The sequence below is a fragment of the Gymnogyps californianus genome, chromosome 5 (genome assembly GCF_018139145.2).
Source record: "Gymnogyps californianus isolate 813 chromosome 5, ASM1813914v2, whole genome shotgun sequence".
NCBI lineage: Eukaryota > Metazoa > Chordata > Aves > Accipitriformes > Cathartidae > Gymnogyps > Gymnogyps californianus.
Genome location: NC_059475.1, coordinates 46,473,195 through 46,490,302, shown reverse-complemented (window position 1 = coordinate 46,490,302; position 17,108 = coordinate 46,473,195). Strand labels below are relative to the sequence as shown.

The 17,108-nt window shown below is 47.6% G+C and overlaps 1 protein-coding gene and 1 long non-coding RNA gene across 2 annotated transcripts; one reads left to right on the top strand and one right to left on the bottom strand.

Annotated features, from left to right (window-relative positions):
* Positions 1-10,574: 10,574 nt before the first annotated feature.
* LOC127017092 (uncharacterized) lies at positions 10,575-11,959 on the bottom strand. Its single transcript, XR_007766539.1, has 2 exons — positions 11,486-11,959; positions 10,575-11,343 (listed from the first exon to the last, which is right to left on the bottom strand). It is a non-coding gene; the product is annotated as an uncharacterized LOC127017092 (long non-coding RNA).
* Positions 11,960-12,369: 410 nt separating this feature from the next.
* IRF2BPL (interferon regulatory factor 2 binding protein like) lies at positions 12,370-15,857 on the top strand. The gene has a single exon (XM_050897242.1). The coding sequence runs from the start codon at positions 12,896-12,898 to the stop codon at positions 15,116-15,118; it is 2,223 nt and encodes a 740-aa protein (XP_050753199.1). The 5' UTR covers positions 12,370-12,895; the 3' UTR covers positions 15,119-15,857.
* Positions 15,858-17,108: the final 1,251 nt, after the last annotated feature.

The window sequence follows — 17,108 nt, the reverse complement described above, 5'->3', positions numbered from 1 at the left end:
AGATACCAACGTGATAGGAGCTTTAGAAATAGCTAAAGCAGATAAATATTGCTTCTTCTTTTCCTGTGTGTATGTCTGTATCATCTGTGTGAAGCTGTGTATTAATGTGAAAAATTCCCTATTGATTTTAATGGGATGCATCTCTCTGCAGAGAATTTGCCTTGTTCAAAGCTGCAGTAACGTATAGAAGAGAGAATTTTTTTTTCTTTGTGCTGTGAACATCTAGATCAAATTCCCAAAGTATTATTTGTGCAGGAACTGTGAATGCTCCCAGCTTGCAAATGAAGTCAAACCCTTGTTAATGTTTACAGTAAAACAGCTGTTCTCAGCACTTCTCCCTGAGCCTCAGCTACTTTAGCTCTACCATACTCAGCCTTACATCATAGCAGCTGCAATAATAAGAGTCTGAAAGAGGTCAGAAGCAGCCAGTCCTGCTAAACCACACCTTTGTTTAAAAGAGATTTTGAATTGTAAAATGTCTCAACTGCTAAATTTTTCAGCCTGACTGGACTCCATGCATGGGCTAGGTCTTCAAAGACCTAGCTCACCAAAAGCACACAGGCACTGCCAGCACAGAGTAAAGCAGAACACAGGCTCTTTATACGTTTTCCCGGGAAACTTTCTATAGATCCAGACTGGGAAATGTTCCAAGGCTTCACAGAACTAAAGATAACAGTAATAAAAAAATGGACTAGAGCACACTAACTTTTCAAAGAAATAGCTGAGCCTATTATATTTGCATGGCAAAGCCTTGGTAATTTGTGCAGCAAGACTTTGCTAATTTACACTAGTAAAAGTAAGATCACTACAGATTACTGAATTTTAGCAATTAGCAGGTATGTAAACAAACAACATTCTAAGAAAAGAAAAAAGCATCAGCATGTAGGTTGCTTTCAAGACTACAATTTCTTTGTAAATACTTATGATTGCTCAAATAATAAATGCTACTGGATATATTTTGTAAAAATAATCAGGTGTTAGCAGAATGTAAAATAGAGCATTCCTCTGCTCAGTCTTCTTTTCAGAAGAGAGAGGCCATCGTTTTTCTGCTAGGTATAAAGCATATGGTCTATTAAGCTTCTGCAGTGTCTACATTGTAGAAATATATGAATAAATAGGAGTTTAAAGTGAATTTAAGAACATTTTGACATTAAATGTCCTACATGTGATTTACTGAAACCTTTTCTTCTGTTGAATAGCAGTGGGAGATATGTGATTTTTAGCACATAAGAGAAAATGTGTTCATTGGTGATTTATTACACTACATAGGAATTGGATAAAATTTGTCATTTTTATTTTACTGAAAATGGAAATTTGAAAATCAAAGTAAGAAGAAAATAAGATTTGTACAGTTGAAAAGTTTCCAAACAGATTTATAGGTCCTTTATTCTATGTACAAGGGGTTATTTTAGCAGCATTTTCACAGTTAAAATCAAGTGTGAACATTGCAGTCACATGCCAGATACTACCTGTGACACCTTTTAAGTTCATGGTGAATAAGGAACAGCAACATTTTCTGGTCTTGCAGTTCACAGGGTGATGTCACAGACTGTCAGATGATGTCACAGATGTCCTAGATTATGGGAATAGGTTGGGGCAGAGGGGCTGTCACAGCTGGAATGCTCACTGAGCTTAGCAGATTCCACAGCATGATGCTGTCAAAAGGACTTAGTAAGCAATCCCAAATGTGCTTTCCAGTACAAGAAAGAGAAAGAAGAAGAAAGCAATAGAGGCCAGACAGCAGAATTTGTAGATTCCATTGATACTGGTACTTTTAATTGATACAGATACTTTTAATCCAGTGGGATTGCAGATTCCACTGATACATTGGAAGGACAGTGTATAGTGGAAATTATTGCGTCTGAATTTTAATAAACTGGGCTATAGTTTCAGTTATGACTCTTAATGGTGGTGAATTATTTGCCTTGAAATAATTCTTTGAGATCCTAATGATGTCAGGGTATAGTTGTATGAAGCATTGACCAGCACAGTAAAATACATACCCTTTCTTGAAGAGCATAGAGGCTAAATGTACAAGGAGTAGACAAAAGAAATAATATGAGATGTAATATTCAAGCAAATTATTTAAAGTAACCATAGGTACATATGGTAGCTCTGTGCTTTTATCACAAAAATCATGTAGTGTCTGGGGGAGAACAACTGCCCCCCAAAAAGAAAGTTTATGTACCGTCATACATATATATTATGTATACATCGGTAATATGTATGTATATATTTTGTATACATAATCTAACACTGAGTGCTTTTAAAAGATGAACATATCAATGACATAAACCTTTTGTAACTACATACCTGAGCTAAATATTACTTAGCAGTGTGCATTTTTCTTTGGGTTTCACTGGTGCATTCAAAGCATGATCAGTTTGTTTCTTCTGGCATAAATTGTCACCTGAACCCCTGAATAAAAATATTGCTTCTGCTCTGTCATAGAGAATATATTCTAACTCTCACTCTAGGTACAAATGTGTCTGTCACGTTTGAAAAGGCAACAGTTAAATACATGTTTCTGCTGTCAGAAATGCAGCAGTTAAACCCTAAATAATATCTATAGGATTAAGATCCAAGTACTTTGCAAGAAATCTATATGCAGTTATCTTTCCACATTTCCTCTCTATCCCCTGTCATAGACTATAAAAGATAATGTAAGAAGTGCTCTGGTATGTATGCTTATCTCATTATCTCCATTTTCAGGTAAGTGGAGCAAACAGTTTCACCTTAGTAGATTTGTAGCAAAGTAATACACATTCCTCTATGCTAGAGGAATGAAAAAAGCAGGATTGAGCCCAGAACGGGGGCAGAGGGGGAGAGACGGGAGGGTTTTTTAAAAGAGTTTTCTGAATAATCAGGAAATCCAGTGAGACAAACAGAATGTGTAGAGAGCAAGCCAGAATTATCAAATTACCATGACAACCGTAGGCAAGAGCCCAGAGAGAATCAGGTAAAGAAATTACAGTAGAATTACAGTTACCTCCACATTTATTTATTTAAAAAAAAAAAAAATCCCAAGCAGTCAGGAAGAAATATTTCCTTTGGCCTAGCTCGGTATGGTGCAAAGGCTTGTGAAATGCAGCCTTGTTTGCAATTTTGAAATTGCTTTGCAAATGTATACAAGTAGCTTTTATCTAGATTTGCATATGCAGATTGTTTTAACCAGCAGGATTTGATGTCAGATACAAAACTTAGAATCACAGATGCCTTAATTTGTTTGAAAACAGAAACTAAAAGAGAATTCAGAAAAGGTAAAGGGTGCGTGACATGTAGTGTATTTCTGTGTTATTTCTAAAACATTCTCCCTTGTATCTTTTTCAAATGATCACGTTCTTCATTCAAACCTTTGCTTAACACATTCACAACCAAAAAGCTTTTAAACAATGAATACAGTAAAAAATAAGTGAAACTAAAGTGAAGTGAAACTAAAATAAGTAAGAGTGGTAGTGTTTATTTTAAAAAGCTACAGGTTAACCATCAAGTGGTTAACCAGATTATCTGTCGAATTTGCATTGAAATTCTGTTTGTTCAGTTTTAACGTGCCATTTCATATAATACTATTCATATATATTGGAAAGATACAAGTATACAATTCTGAAAGGCAGAGATCCATGTTTAGAGAAGGAAGAGGGGGATCTGTTCATGTGGGGGGTGGTTGATTTTTTCCCCAGTTTTGAACAAAGCCCTCAAACTGCTAACACTCCAGTATATAAACAAGATTCCCTCAATGCTTTATCTTTCCTGTTTTATGCCACTATATCTGAATGCTTATTGTGTTTTATATGCACTCTGTAAACATGCCCATATTGATCTTTTTAAACACTGCCCTGAAGTTTGCTGCGTGGTCAGGGAGAGGAGTGATGCACTCCATTGTTCCCCACTATGATGTCATGCTCAGACTTTGCCTTGGTTAAACAGAATTCCGTTTACTGAACTGCAGCAAAATGTCTTCAGGGAACCCAAATTTATTGCTGTAGCAGAGATGGAAAGAAATAACATGTAAAAAAAGAAGACATAGGAAAAAGGGTATAAATTCTGGCTAAAATGTTTGCCGCCTATATTTTTCTCTACACTTTTTCGGGAGTAGATGTGCACACTCATTTATATATACACTCAAACTGTGCATAGCTCATGGGTGTGTTTATTTTAATCTTGGGAACTAGGACAAGCCGAGATTCACTCTCAGGACTTGCATCGTCACTAAGATCTCTCTTAAACATGCAGTTTTATATCACACTGTTCATTCTTTTTACTCACATTAACCACACATGGAGTCCACATAATGGGTCTAATCCTGCTAGCTGTCCAGTGATGTTAATGAGAGCTAAAGGCATCGGGCATGTTACAAGATCCAGTGGTAAATTATTTCCACCAGCATCTGAAAACTGTATGTGGGGATAGTGAGAGGAAGAAAGGGGACAGCCTTTTGATTATGTTGGGAGATCCTGAACTGGAAGAGAAATCTGAAGGGACTGAGTGGGGAGAAGGAGGTTTTTCCCCCTCCTCCCTCTCTCCCAGCCTTAAAAAAACCCTGGGGCCAGTCCTTCCCCAATAGGGACAGTTGGCAGGTATGTGTTAATCTTGTTCCCAGCACTTTGGAGGAGGCACGCACAGAGGCTCACCCTGTCCTTTCAAACCAGCGCTTCCTGTCCTTCAAGAGTTAACCTTCTCTAGAACATTTATTTCACCATCTCAGGGAAAAAAAAAAAAACCCTGCAGAGCTGAGAGGCTGCAGATCACAAGGCCATTCTGATAGCCTCCTGTCCCCATGGCAACAGCAACGGCATTTATCAGTTCCTTATGAGAGCAGGCACAGCAAATCTGCATTGCACATGGCAGCCTTCCAGCCTTTCAAATGAAAGAGCACTTTGAACTGCTGCCAAGTGTGGAAGGAGCAGAGCTGTCAGGACTGCTTAATGCTGGCAGTTTGTACTTGGGAGCCTTTCAGTTCCCAGAATCCTTCAGCCGTGGCAGCCTGCCAGGTACTTAGCGGAAGCTAAAAACTAACCCCCAGACCATTCACTGCAGTGCACTCAAAATTTTCCACATGTACCATGTCACAAGTGCAGACTGTACAATGAAAGCAAATGCCTTCTGCTTGGGATTCTAATTTTATTAATAATCTAGGAAAAAGACATTGGAGATTAGCTGGCTGACAGCAGTACAGTATAGCCACTGTTTATAACTTGGGGTGTGTATGTCAAATGCGTATTTCATCCCTCAGAAACAGAATCAGCTCTGACAACAGAGGCTGCACAGCCCCAAATCTACATGCAGTACCTGAGCGTGGGGAGATCAGTATTAGCAGAAGGGAGAGTGTGGTTATTTACAGTGGAGTATTTTTTAGCGATCATCATCAAATGCATAGCAGTGAGATGTGGAATAGAAAAAGAAGACAGTATTGCTGGCTGGTAAATATTTTCTGCCCTTACCCTCTGCATTTTGCTGACATTGTGAGAATCTCGGAAACTGGCTGATGAATGTAGCAGAGCTACATGGCTCTTGGTGGGTTTCCTTTCAATGGAGAGTTTTCATGTGAACTTTTTATTGTTTTGCATTACCCAAAGCACAAGGGCTTCTATTGGCAGAGGAAGCAAATTGGCACAGTTCTGCCTTTTTTTTTTTTTTTTTTTTTTAACTCTGCACTGAGATCAAGGGCAAGGGCTTCATTTTCCAGCACTAGTCATAAGCCTTTAGCACAAATAGAATGAAAATTGTCTGTCGCTCAGGCAGTTGGACAGGGTTCAGGAAAACTATGTCTGGCACTAATTCCAAAGGGAAGGTTTGGTTCAATCCAGCATCATTAATTTCAGTAAACTGTTTTCACTAGTCTATATCCCACTGTTCAAGAGCTGTTTATTATCTTTTACTAAATAATGTCTTTTGGAGTACAGAGTAATGAAAAATACCTTATATGACTTAACATACGTATGTGTACTCTCACATGTGTGTATACATATAAATAGATAGTGTACATGGATGCACTCGCATTTTTTTACTTTTCTGTTTTTTCTTAACAATTGCTTGTTTCTTACCTTGCCTTCCCATTACAAAACACATTTATAATGCCAAATATAAAATAGTAACAATAGCCCAGAAGGCGAAAGAGAGAGAGAGGAAGAGATGAAAAAAAACCTGGAGCAAAGACAATCTCCACAAATTTGTGAGTTTCACCACAAAACAAGGAAATGTAGTGCCTCTTTTTCAGCTTGCAGCTATCTTTGGCTGCTGCTTGAAGACTTGACTTAATTCACCCAGGCAGTAGTGTCTAAAAGTAATACACCAAGACAGTTAATTTTGGCACTTAGTCTCCCTTAGGAATTTTACCAACAGTCTTTGAAAAGAAATTAAATGATCTTTTTTTTCCTCTCTGTTTCCCCCATAGCTCATCTTGATATGTGCTAATAAAAGAAACTGCCTCCCCCCCTTCTATTCTCACCCTTATCCTGTGTCCATATCATCCTTCTTTCAATAACAATGTTAATCAGCATTTATAACATGGTCTTGGAGAAAAAGTGGTTTAGGTCTTTTCAGATGGCCTAGTTACAGAGGAAAAGGAGGTTATGCCATGTGAAATAACTTAAAATAGTGCAGTTTCTTTTCCTTTCCCTTCCTTTCTTCCTTCCTTCCCTCCTTCCTTCTCTTCCTTTTTCTCTTTCTTTTCTTTTTCTTTCATTCTTTCTCTCTCTCTCTTTTTCTTCCTCTCACCCCCCCTTCCCACCTCCCCCATTTTTTTGAAAACACAGTAAAGTTTTGTTCAGTTCTCAAGTGTTATTAATCACTGGTGGAGGCCAAAAGCAGGGATATTTTTCTTGGCAGCACGTTTTGATAAACAATCTGTGTATGGGGTGAAGGGAGGGGGGAGCCTGTCTTGCTGGTAACTAAGCTAATGTTTGGCAGATTCTTAACTGTCACGAAAGTGCAAGTGGCTCTCAGTGGGAATAGCCTTAAAAAATGTACCGATTCAGTTGATTCATTATTGTTGATTGTTTACTATGTCCACAGGATGTAAGATGAAAACAGTCCAGGGATAAAGTAAAAATAACAACAGTGGAGGACCCAGCCTCTGCATATCCCAGCCTAAAATACGCTACCCAGTCGCTAGTCCCTTGCAGAGTGAGCAGAATTAATTATAGGTGTCTTAGTTTGCACTGTAAGATTTGGCAAAGGTTAACGTGCGGAAATCTGGGCTTGCAGGCGGGTTTTAAAACCATAAAGACAGCTGTAGGAAAATCGATTTGGGGCGGGTCTCAACGAGGAGCCCTAACTGCTCCCCCAGGGCAGAAGCGAGAGGTTGGTGGGGTCGGGGGGCTGCAGAGCTGGCTCGGCTGGACATGGGGGGCGGTGGTGGCCCGGCTTCGGCAGCGGCCATGCTGTGGGCAGGGCAGCCTCCTGCCCGGCTGTGCCCTGGGCTCCGCACTCCAGCAGCAATGTGGAAATGGGACTGGTAAAACCGGAGGACGTGACAGGCAATGTCCGTTAAGAAATGTGTCAGCACTGCAGACCAAGGAGAGAAAGAAAAGAAGGAAGGAAGGAAGGAAGGAAAGGAAGGAAAGGAAGGAAGGAAGGAAGGAAGGGAAGGAAGGGAAGGAAGGGAAGGAAGGAAGGAAGGAGGGAAGGAGGGAAGGAAGGAAGGAAGGAGGGAAGGAGGGAAGGAGGGAAGGAGGGAAGGAGGGAGGGAAGGAAGGGAGGGAAGGAGGGAAGGAAGGAAGGAAGGAAGGAAGGAAGGAGGGAAGAGTTCCTAGGTGGGAAAGTGATAGGCTCTGTATGTCAGCAAGGCTTACTACCTGAAAAATGGTAGGAAAAAATAGAATTGTAATGAGATGAGAACTGAAACAATAAACAGAAACATGTAATTACACTCCTATTCTTTGTAACTAGGTGTTTTGACACTTCCTGGCAGCTCCTAGTAGAAGACAACGTTGTTTAACTTTGAATTTGACAAAATTATGCAACTCTGAAGTGTTTGTGTTTTGATTTGCTGAACACACTCTCTTTACCACCAAGTGCTCTGTTCACTGCTAATCTCTGCATTGTTTTGCAGCCAGTAATTTGATTGTAACGGATTTTATTTTACTTGCTATACTGAGGTAAATCCATGTAAATCACGCTCTCGGGAGTGCGCTTCCCTTCTGGTTCTTGTAGTTTTTCCAGCTGTAGCTGCTGTTTTGACCACTGAAGAACGAACCATTTTTGTAGGTGAGCACCTGCAGAACAACCAGCTGCTGTGACTGCTGCGCTGATCAGTGCCAAAACTTCGTAAAGCGAGCAGGAAAGAGTTAAATGTATTCCCAGGCTGTGAGCATTCAGAGCCAGACCAGACCATTCATTCCCAAGCTGCCAAGATCATGGGCTCCTAATTATTACTGCTTGCAAACTTTGGGGCTGTCCTATATTCTGCATAATTAACACTGGACTGCTGATTGATAATCAACAGTACTCCTCTCGCATCCAGATCAACAGTAATCCCCGTATTTTGGGAGCTCACGTACGGGAATGGCCCAGAGCAGAGCCGGGCAGGCCTGGAGTGTAGCCAGGCATCTGGGTTTTGTCACTTCTTCCTTCATGGTGCGTTGCACCCTCTGCTTCCCATACCTGCTGGTGGCACTAAGAAAGGTGCTGGCCGGCTTCCGCACGCTGTGTTTCGTATGATCATTTTGATTCCTTTGTTTAATCAAAGCTTCACCTGCTGTTTTAATGTTACACAGATGTGTATGTGCATGTGTGTGCGTGTCCACGCATGTGTACTTCCAAATAAAGAGGGCAATAGGAATAAAGGGAAAAGGATTATTGGATGGCAGTATTTATCCTAGCACTGAAAGGAAGGAGTTAGTAGATTTCACTTCTGGTAGTGAAAATTATATTCCTTGTCCCTTGGGACTACTGGCAGGTCGTAAACTTCGGGCAATCTCCGCAGAATCCCTAATGCTACATCCAAAGTGCTGACTCGCGTTCCTGCGCAAAAAGCAGTAGCTGGGTAGCAATTGTTCGCGGCCACAGCTCTGTCCCTCCTTGCGCTCCCCTCCATCTTATTAAACAAGCTACTGTCTGGGGGGTTCTTACGCTATTTTTTGTTTGCTCGGTTCTTTCTTTCAGTTAGCCAGATGAGGCACCTGAATGGCTTCATTGTTTGGGCTTCCTCTTTTCCTCCTCCAAACGTAATTTTAATTCCTGGATTATTTCAGAGCTAAATAAACACCAGACGTGTTTAGTATAAATCCAGCAAGACCGATCTGGATCGCTCCTGCCCCGCCATTCGCATGGCAAAGGAGAGGAAAGGGGGAAGGTGAGCAGGAAAGCAGGCTGCTACCCTCACAGGGACAGCGCTGCCATAGATTGGAGCTTTGTTACATTGCCACAGTTCAATCTATTTTCGCCTACCAGATTAGATTGATACTGACAACTCGTTCCCTGTGAAAGTGCCACGGCGTGGCATTTATTTGCATTTACATTGCCGTTCTCTTCATCAGTGAGCTTTGCAGGGATCACCACTGCTGCTGGCCATATTGTTGCTATGCTGACATTTCATCCTTAAGTGCCTCTTGCGTAATGGTACAGTATGTGCCCATGACCAAAGTTTAAATCAAAGTTTAATCATTATGGAAAAACAAACATATTTCCGCGACTGTGTATCCTGCAAGTAGAAGTAAAGGCAGTTTGGTTGGGTCACAGATGGTAATCTCTTCTCTTTTTCTATTCACAAACTATAAAGGGAGTTGACAGCACCTGTAAATGGTTTTCTGAGGCTAGATTATATCTAAGGTGATTATTATTTACACCCACTATAAAGACTGCTCTCGTGAGCCAAGAAGTCTGTTTCTGTGAGGTGAGTGTTACCAAAAAAGGGCTTTCTTGCAGGAAGATTCAGTGGAGCGAGGAGCCAGGGTGAGGGGCGGTTCAAGCACACACAGTGCCTTGTCATGTGTTGGGTTTGTATAAGCCGGGGACTGAAATACAGTCGGGATATGCTGCAGTTCTGCATTCCCAGACACGCGGAATGAAGGGGAAAGCCTCAGCTCTCTCAACCTGAATTTTTTAAGCAGGGGCTGACCTCTTCCCACAGCCCAGTTCTGCTTCTCATATGAAGATCAACATAGGGCAGTAAAAGGATAGGAAAGGAGTTGACCTTCCAGTATGAATCAGAGCGAACACATGCTTGTTTAGTCAAGTAAAGTCATATTAATGTAGGAATCCTGCAGCCATCACTAAATCACTGTGGCTGGAAGCAAAGACTTTTACTTTGACCAGCTTTCATTTGCCCTACTGGAAGCTTGCTTCTGTGAAGCCTCTATAATGTCCACAGTTTAGGTGTGAAATTTCTAAGTGTGAAATCCACTCTCCTTTAACGCATCTTCTTCAGCCAACTTGCATATAGGAGACTCACATAATTCAAAGACTTTTCTATCTCTACTCGCTGCTTCTGCAAGCTTCCCCTGAAAAAGAGTCCCTTTGTCAGAATTGATTTTCTTACTGTATTTTATCTGGTCCTACCATTTCTGTAACTTCAGCGTATGCATTTCATTAAGCCTTCCCTGTAAAATAATTCCACTCACATACATATCAAATTCGTTTGCCAGCTTTATAGATTATAACCAGACACGTATAAAACGTTTTAGACAACTAAAAATGAAAATGAGACACATTGGCAATATGAAACGAATTATTTAAAGCAACAGCTTTTTGTCGTGTGAATTTTGAGACATTATTAACCGAATACAAGGTATCTTTCCTGCTCGGTGCTGCATCGCTGCTGGGCGTGTGTGTGTTAGGGAGCCGTGGCACCACGCCATAGAAACCCCAAGTCCCTTTAAAGCACAGAGGGAAACCTGTAATGGACGGGGTTTTCGGCGTTTCTAGCAACAAAGGAGTCAGGAAGAGGTACTGAAAGAAAGAAATCCATCCAACACAGCCCAGCTGGGAGAGGCTCCGCATTCACCGAGCGTGCGAGCCTTCCCCCCGTTGCGCGCTGCCTCCGCGGGCACCCGTGAGCCCGGGTGTGCGCCAGTGACGCGACGCCGCTTGCCGCCCGCGAAGCAGCCCGCCGGGTCCCTGCCGAACGGCGTCCCCGCAGTGAGAGTTTGTTAGTCTTTGGACGTGGGCAGCGATGTCGGTGTTCGCAAAAACAGCCACCGACTGCAGCGAGAGTAAAAGCGGGCTGTGCAGAGCCCCTCCTGGCGAGCACGGGCACCGGCGTGGCCGCGGGGGCAGGCGGGGAGCAGGCAACTTTGGGGATCGCGGTCGGGAGAAGGCAGGCTTCGGGGTTTTTTGTTTTCCTCCCAGTGAAATGAATTCTCGGCTTATTTGCATGAGCCGAAGTTGTTTTGAGTAATTTGCCTGTTAGCAGTGTTATGCAAATGTTAGCAAGCTATTTAAAGGGGGAAACCGAAAAAAAAAAAACCAAGCCGTGTGTTCTCACAGCGCGGGGAAATCCTATGTCCCTTTGCATTAGCAAGATGAGATCACAGCGATTACTCACCTGCCTGGCCTCTCCTACACCCTTGAGCAAGGCACAGCACTATCTTTCCCAGCCCAGCCTTAAACACTCGGCAAACATGGCTGATTTAAACAAATCAAAAGTGGAAGAGCTTCTGATGCAGTCACGGGCTTACAGAAACTGTGTCATTCTGTCACCGGGATCACTGAAAGAGAAACACGAAATCGGATATTAAGGCGGGATCCCCCCCATTTGCCTCAGCAGCCGGAGCGCACGGGAATCCCACCGACAGCCTCGGTGGCAGGACGCCGCGCAGTCGTCACGGAGGCAAAGCGGGGCGATCCGCGGGCTCACAAAATCCTGAAAACGAGACATTTGAACTTAGAAAGCCCAGCCAGGAAAAAAACCACACCAGCAGCCCCCCCATCATTGTGCATGCGCTTCCTGGCCGCGTTTCCGCGGCGGAGGACCCGCGGCGCGGGCTGGGGAGGAGGGCGAGGGCGCGATCTGGCGTTCAAGTTTCCAAACATAGCCGGCAGCGCGGGCTGCCCGCGCGCCCCGCCGTGCCCCGCCGCGCTCCAGCTGCCGGCCGCGCAGGGGAGGGCGCGGGCAGGGCGCCGGGCATGCGCGCCCCGCGCAACAAGTGGGCTCCGCGCCGCCGGCCGGGGGGAGGGGAGCGAGGGGCGGGCGCTCGGCGGTGACGCGGGGCCCCGCCCGGGCGCAGCGGAGCCGAGCCGGGAGCGCGGCGCGGAGGAGGGGAGGGGAGGGGAGGGGAGGGGAGGGGAGGGGCGGCGCGGCGCGGGGGGAGCGCGGCGCGGCGCGGCGGAGGGGGCGCGCAGGGGGCGCGCAGGCACACGCGGCGGCGCGCAGCACCTCGCGCTCGGACTGCGAGCAGCGGCGAGGATGTGAGTGAGGAGCAGGCGGCGCCGCTCGCCACGCTGCTGCCGCCGCTGCCCCCGGGCCGCTACCGCTCCGCCGGCGCGCGGGGAAGACGCCGCCGCAGCCGGGACCGGACAGCTCCGTGCGGGTGCCCCTCTTTCGCTCGTAGCGGTGGATCAGCACGTACCGAAGTGCGAGCTCGCGAGGCAGCCGCGGCGGGTGGAAGGTGACCCCCCCATCTTCCTCCGTGCACCTCCGCCTCCTCCCGGAGGAGGAGCAGCAGCAGCGGAGAGCTAGAGAGCGCAGGGAAACAGAAGCGGCTAGAAGGCGACCCCCACCCAGCCCCCCGGAGGAGCAGTAGAAGCGCTTCCCACCCCACCGGGGCAGCAGCGGCAGGACCAGGAAGAAGCAGCCCTCTCCGGCAGCAGGAGCAAACTAAAAGCAGGCGATCCCCCTGCTGAAAGGGGCAACAGGATCAGGTACGGGCAGCCACCCCCCCTGCAGCCCGGGGGGGAAGACTGAGCCAGCCCCTACCCCGGCGGCAGCGGCAGCAGCTCCCCGGCCAGCGGCACCATGTCCGCCGCGCAGGTGTCGTCGTCCCGGAGACAGTCATGCTACCTGTGCGACCTGCCCCGCATGCCCTGGGCCATGATCTGGGACTTCACGGAGCCCGTCTGCCGGGGCTGCGTCAACTACGAGGGCGCCGACCGCATCGAGTTCGTGATCGAGACGGCCCGGCAGCTGAAGCGGGCGCACGGCTGCTTCCAGGACGGCCGCTCCCCGGGCCCCCCGCCGCCGGTCGGCGTCAAGACAGTGCCGCTCTCCGCCAAAGAAGCGGCGGCGGCGGCGGCGGCCCAGCAGCAGCTCAACCATGTGGACGCCTCCTCCAAGGCAGCCTCGGCGGGGCTGACCCAGTCCAGCCTGGACCGCTACGGGCTCAGCGCCGCCGCGGCGGAGCAGCGCAGCCGCTTCGAGTACCCGCCGCCGCCGGGCAGCCTGGGCAGCAGCCACGGCGCCCGGCTGCCCAACGGGCTGGGGGGGCCCAACGGCTTCCCCAAGCCGCCTGAGGACGGGCCGCCGGAGCTGAACCGGCAGAGCCCCAACTCCTCCTCCTCCTCTTCCTCCTCCCGCCGCGGGGCGCACGGGGGGCTGGTGTCCGGCCTGCCCCCGGGGGCCGCCGGCGCGCAGATGAACGTCCCCCCCAACCTGCTGCCGCAGACCTTGCTCAACGGGCCCGCCGCCTCCGGCGTGGCGCTGCCCCCGCCGCACGGGGGCCTGAGCGGCCGCGGCGGCGGGGGTCCCCCGGCTCCCTCCGCCTCCTCCCAAGGGGGCACCTGCGGCGGCGGCGCCGGGGGAGGCGGTGGCTCGTCCTCCGAGGCCTGCGGCAAGCGACCGGGCTCGGTGTCCAGCAGCGACCAAGAGCGGGAGCTGAAGGAGAAGCAGCGCAACGCGGAGGCGCTGGCCGAGCTCAGCGAGAGCTTGCGGAACCGGGCCGAGGAGTGGGCCAGCAAACCCAAGATCGTGCGGGACACGCTGCTCACTCTGGCCGGCTGCACCCCCTACGAGGTGCGCTTCAAGAAGGATCATGCCCTGCTGGGCCGCGTCTTTGCCTTCGACGCCGTCTCCAAGCCGGGCATGGACTATGAGCTGAAGCTCTTCATCGAGTACCCCAGCGGCTCCGGCACGGTCTTCTCCAGCGCCTCCGGCGTGGCCAAGCAGATGTACCAGGACTGCATGAAGGACTTCGGCCGCGGCCTCTCCTCGGGCTTCAAGTACCTGGAATACGAGAAGAAGCACGGCTCCGGCGACTGGCGGCTCCTGGGGGACCTGCTCCCCGAGTCCGTGCGCTTCTTCAAGGAGCTGGTGGGCGCCGACATGCTACCGCAGCCCTACCTGGACGCCAGCTGCCCCATGCTGCCCACGGCGCTGGTGAGTCTCCCGCGGCCGGGGGCCGGGACCGGCGGGGCGCAGGGCACAGCCGCCGCCTCTAGGGGACCCGGCGGCGGCGGCGGCGGCGGCGGCGGCGGGGCGATGCGCAAGAGGAAAGCCTCTCCCGAGCCCTCGGACTCGGCCGAGGGATCTCTGAAGCTCAGCGACGAGCAGCAGCGGCAGCAGTGGATGGCCAGCCAGAGCGAAGCGCTCAAGCTCACCATGTCGGCCGGGGGCTTCGGGGCGGTGCACGGCGGGGGCCCCCCGCCGCCGCCGCCGCCGCCCCTCGGGCCTCACTCCAACCGGACCACGCCGCCCGAGTCCGCCCCCCAGAACGGACAGTCCCCCATGGCCGCGCTCATGTCGGTGGCCGACACACTGGGCAATGCCCACTCGCCCAAGGACGGCAGCTCGGTGCACTCCACCACGTCCACTCGCAGGAACAGCAGCAGCCCCGTGTCGCCGGCCTCGGTGCCGGGCCAGCGCCGTCTGGCCTCCCGCAACGGGGACATGAACCTGCAAGTGGCCCCCCCTCCCCCCAGCGCTCACCCCGCCATGGACCAAGTGCACCCCCAAAACATTCCGGACTCCCCTATGGCCAACAGCGGGCCCCTGTGCTGCACCATTTGCCACGAACGCTTGGAGGACACCCACTTTGTTCAGTGCCCCTCTGTGCCCAGCCACAAGTTCTGCTTCCCTTGTTCCAGAGAGAGCATCAAGGCCCAAGGGGCGACTGGCGAAGTCTACTGCCCCAGCGGAGAGAAATGCCCCCTAGTCGGTTCCAATGTGCCTTGGGCATTTATGCAGGGCGAGATCGCGACCATTTTAGCTGGGGACGTTAAAGTGAAAAAGGAGAGAGACCCTTGAGTAGGAAATCCAATCCCTTCAGACTCCTGAAGATGTAGAATTGTGAATATAACAAACTGCAAAAGTTAGTCTTATGTATAGACATTATTTTCGTCGTATGTTTCTATATTTTGAAACAAAGGTATGTACTCTTCTTCATTTGAAGGATAGAGCTGGTTTTTGTTAAACAGAATATAATATTGTTTGGTTACTACATAATACCTGTTCTCATTTCTTTGGCAGTGTGTTGGCTAGGTACAAAGTTAATAGCCCTTAGCGATTACCTGCTGCTGGTGTGTATTTTTGTAAATGTATGCACTTCTCTGAAAGAAGAAGAAAAACACAAAAGACAAAAAAAAAATTTTTTTGCCAAGGCCAGTGTTGATGCCTAAAAAATTGCTACAAAAATGGTGACAGCTTATGTTTTACAAGCCCTGAGTGTTAGTCTTTCACTTTATTTTTTTCGTTTTTGTTTTTTGTTTGCAAAACGGTGGGGTGGCTCTGGGGGGAGGGTGTTTTTTGTTGCAAGTTTGTAAGGAAAATGTTTCAGTTTGTTTCTATTGATCTGAACGTTTTTAAACTTCATGTGTTTTTTGTTTTTGCTTTTATTGATGCACGGATGCTTTTAAACAGTAGAGCAAAATGCTGTACATGAAAAACATGCTCTGTTTGTCCTTTATACATTTCTGTAGTTAACAGAACACTGTAATGTGCCTTGGAGCTTAGTAAATTGTAATAAATTCAATTGATATTAATACTTCTCGAGTAGCAAGTTTTATTTTTCTCAGAGCTTAGGCAGCATGCGCAAGCCGTGTTGCCTTTTTAAAAGTCTCCATTATACCACGAGCCTGCAGTTGGTTGTGATAATTGTGGCACTTGTACGCACATTTTCACATATATGTAGTAAGATGATGATGTTGATGGTGTTATCAAACTTATCTAAATCTTGGCACTGTGCCTATTTACATTTCACCTTTAATGTTGCAGTAACAGTTGCTGACTAAGCATTTTCTATTTACTGTTTCTGCATCTCATTTCCTCCTCCTTTCTCCCCCCCCCAGCTCTCCAGCTGCAAACTGTTTGCAATACAGGATGCATCCATTGCCTGCGCAATTTAATAAGGCTTGAGATTTGAAACGAAGCCCTCTTTCACAAAAAAACCCAGCATCACGTGGTTAATAATTTTCGTTGATTTTAAGAGCGGTCATCAAAGCTTGACATTAGCCGTAGACTCTTGGTAAGGCAGGACTGTAGTTGAGCGCAGCGCAAAAAAGGGTAGCGGGAAATAACAGCTTCTACAGTTGGTGTTGCAGCTGCTGGGTAGCTACCCCATTTAGGCAATGACTTTTCATAACTGAGTTGGTGAACAGTTCAGGGGCTGTGTTGTGTTTTCAGGTGAGGAAGCTTCCTTAAAGCACTGAAGTGAAATGCTTTCCTTTTGGCAACGATCGTATGTGATTCTTTGTATAATTAACTATTTTATGTGACGTTGGCGTTTTCTGGAGATTGGGGAGCAGTGCAATACCTGTTAGGTGATGAACACACAAAGTAAATACACAGGCCTTGCACTAGCTAGAAAATGCAAACAAACGTAATGTGAACTTTGTCCTTTCCAGTGAGGCAAATGGAGGAAAGATTGAAAACCCGAAACAAAAACAACAGCACTGCAGAAATCCTTTGCAGTTTGACCAGCAGAACACAGAGCTGTTCCAAATGCAACAGTGTCATAGGTTATGAGCTCTGAGTTTTATTGAATATTAAGGATCCCCATGCCCCAAAACCCTGTAATTGTATAAAGAGGTACTTTTTAAAAGTCTGGATGGCATTTGGTATCTGCTTGCTCTTAACAGGACATTTTTCATTTGTATTCCTGGTGGAAAGGATGGTAGAAGCCTTGAGACTATATGCATAGTGTGCCTACGGATCTTTGCTCTCTTGTATAGGTACATACTCCAGCTATTGGGGGGGAGGGGGGGAGGTGTTATGTTTTGAGATTCAGCTTTTGGCATCA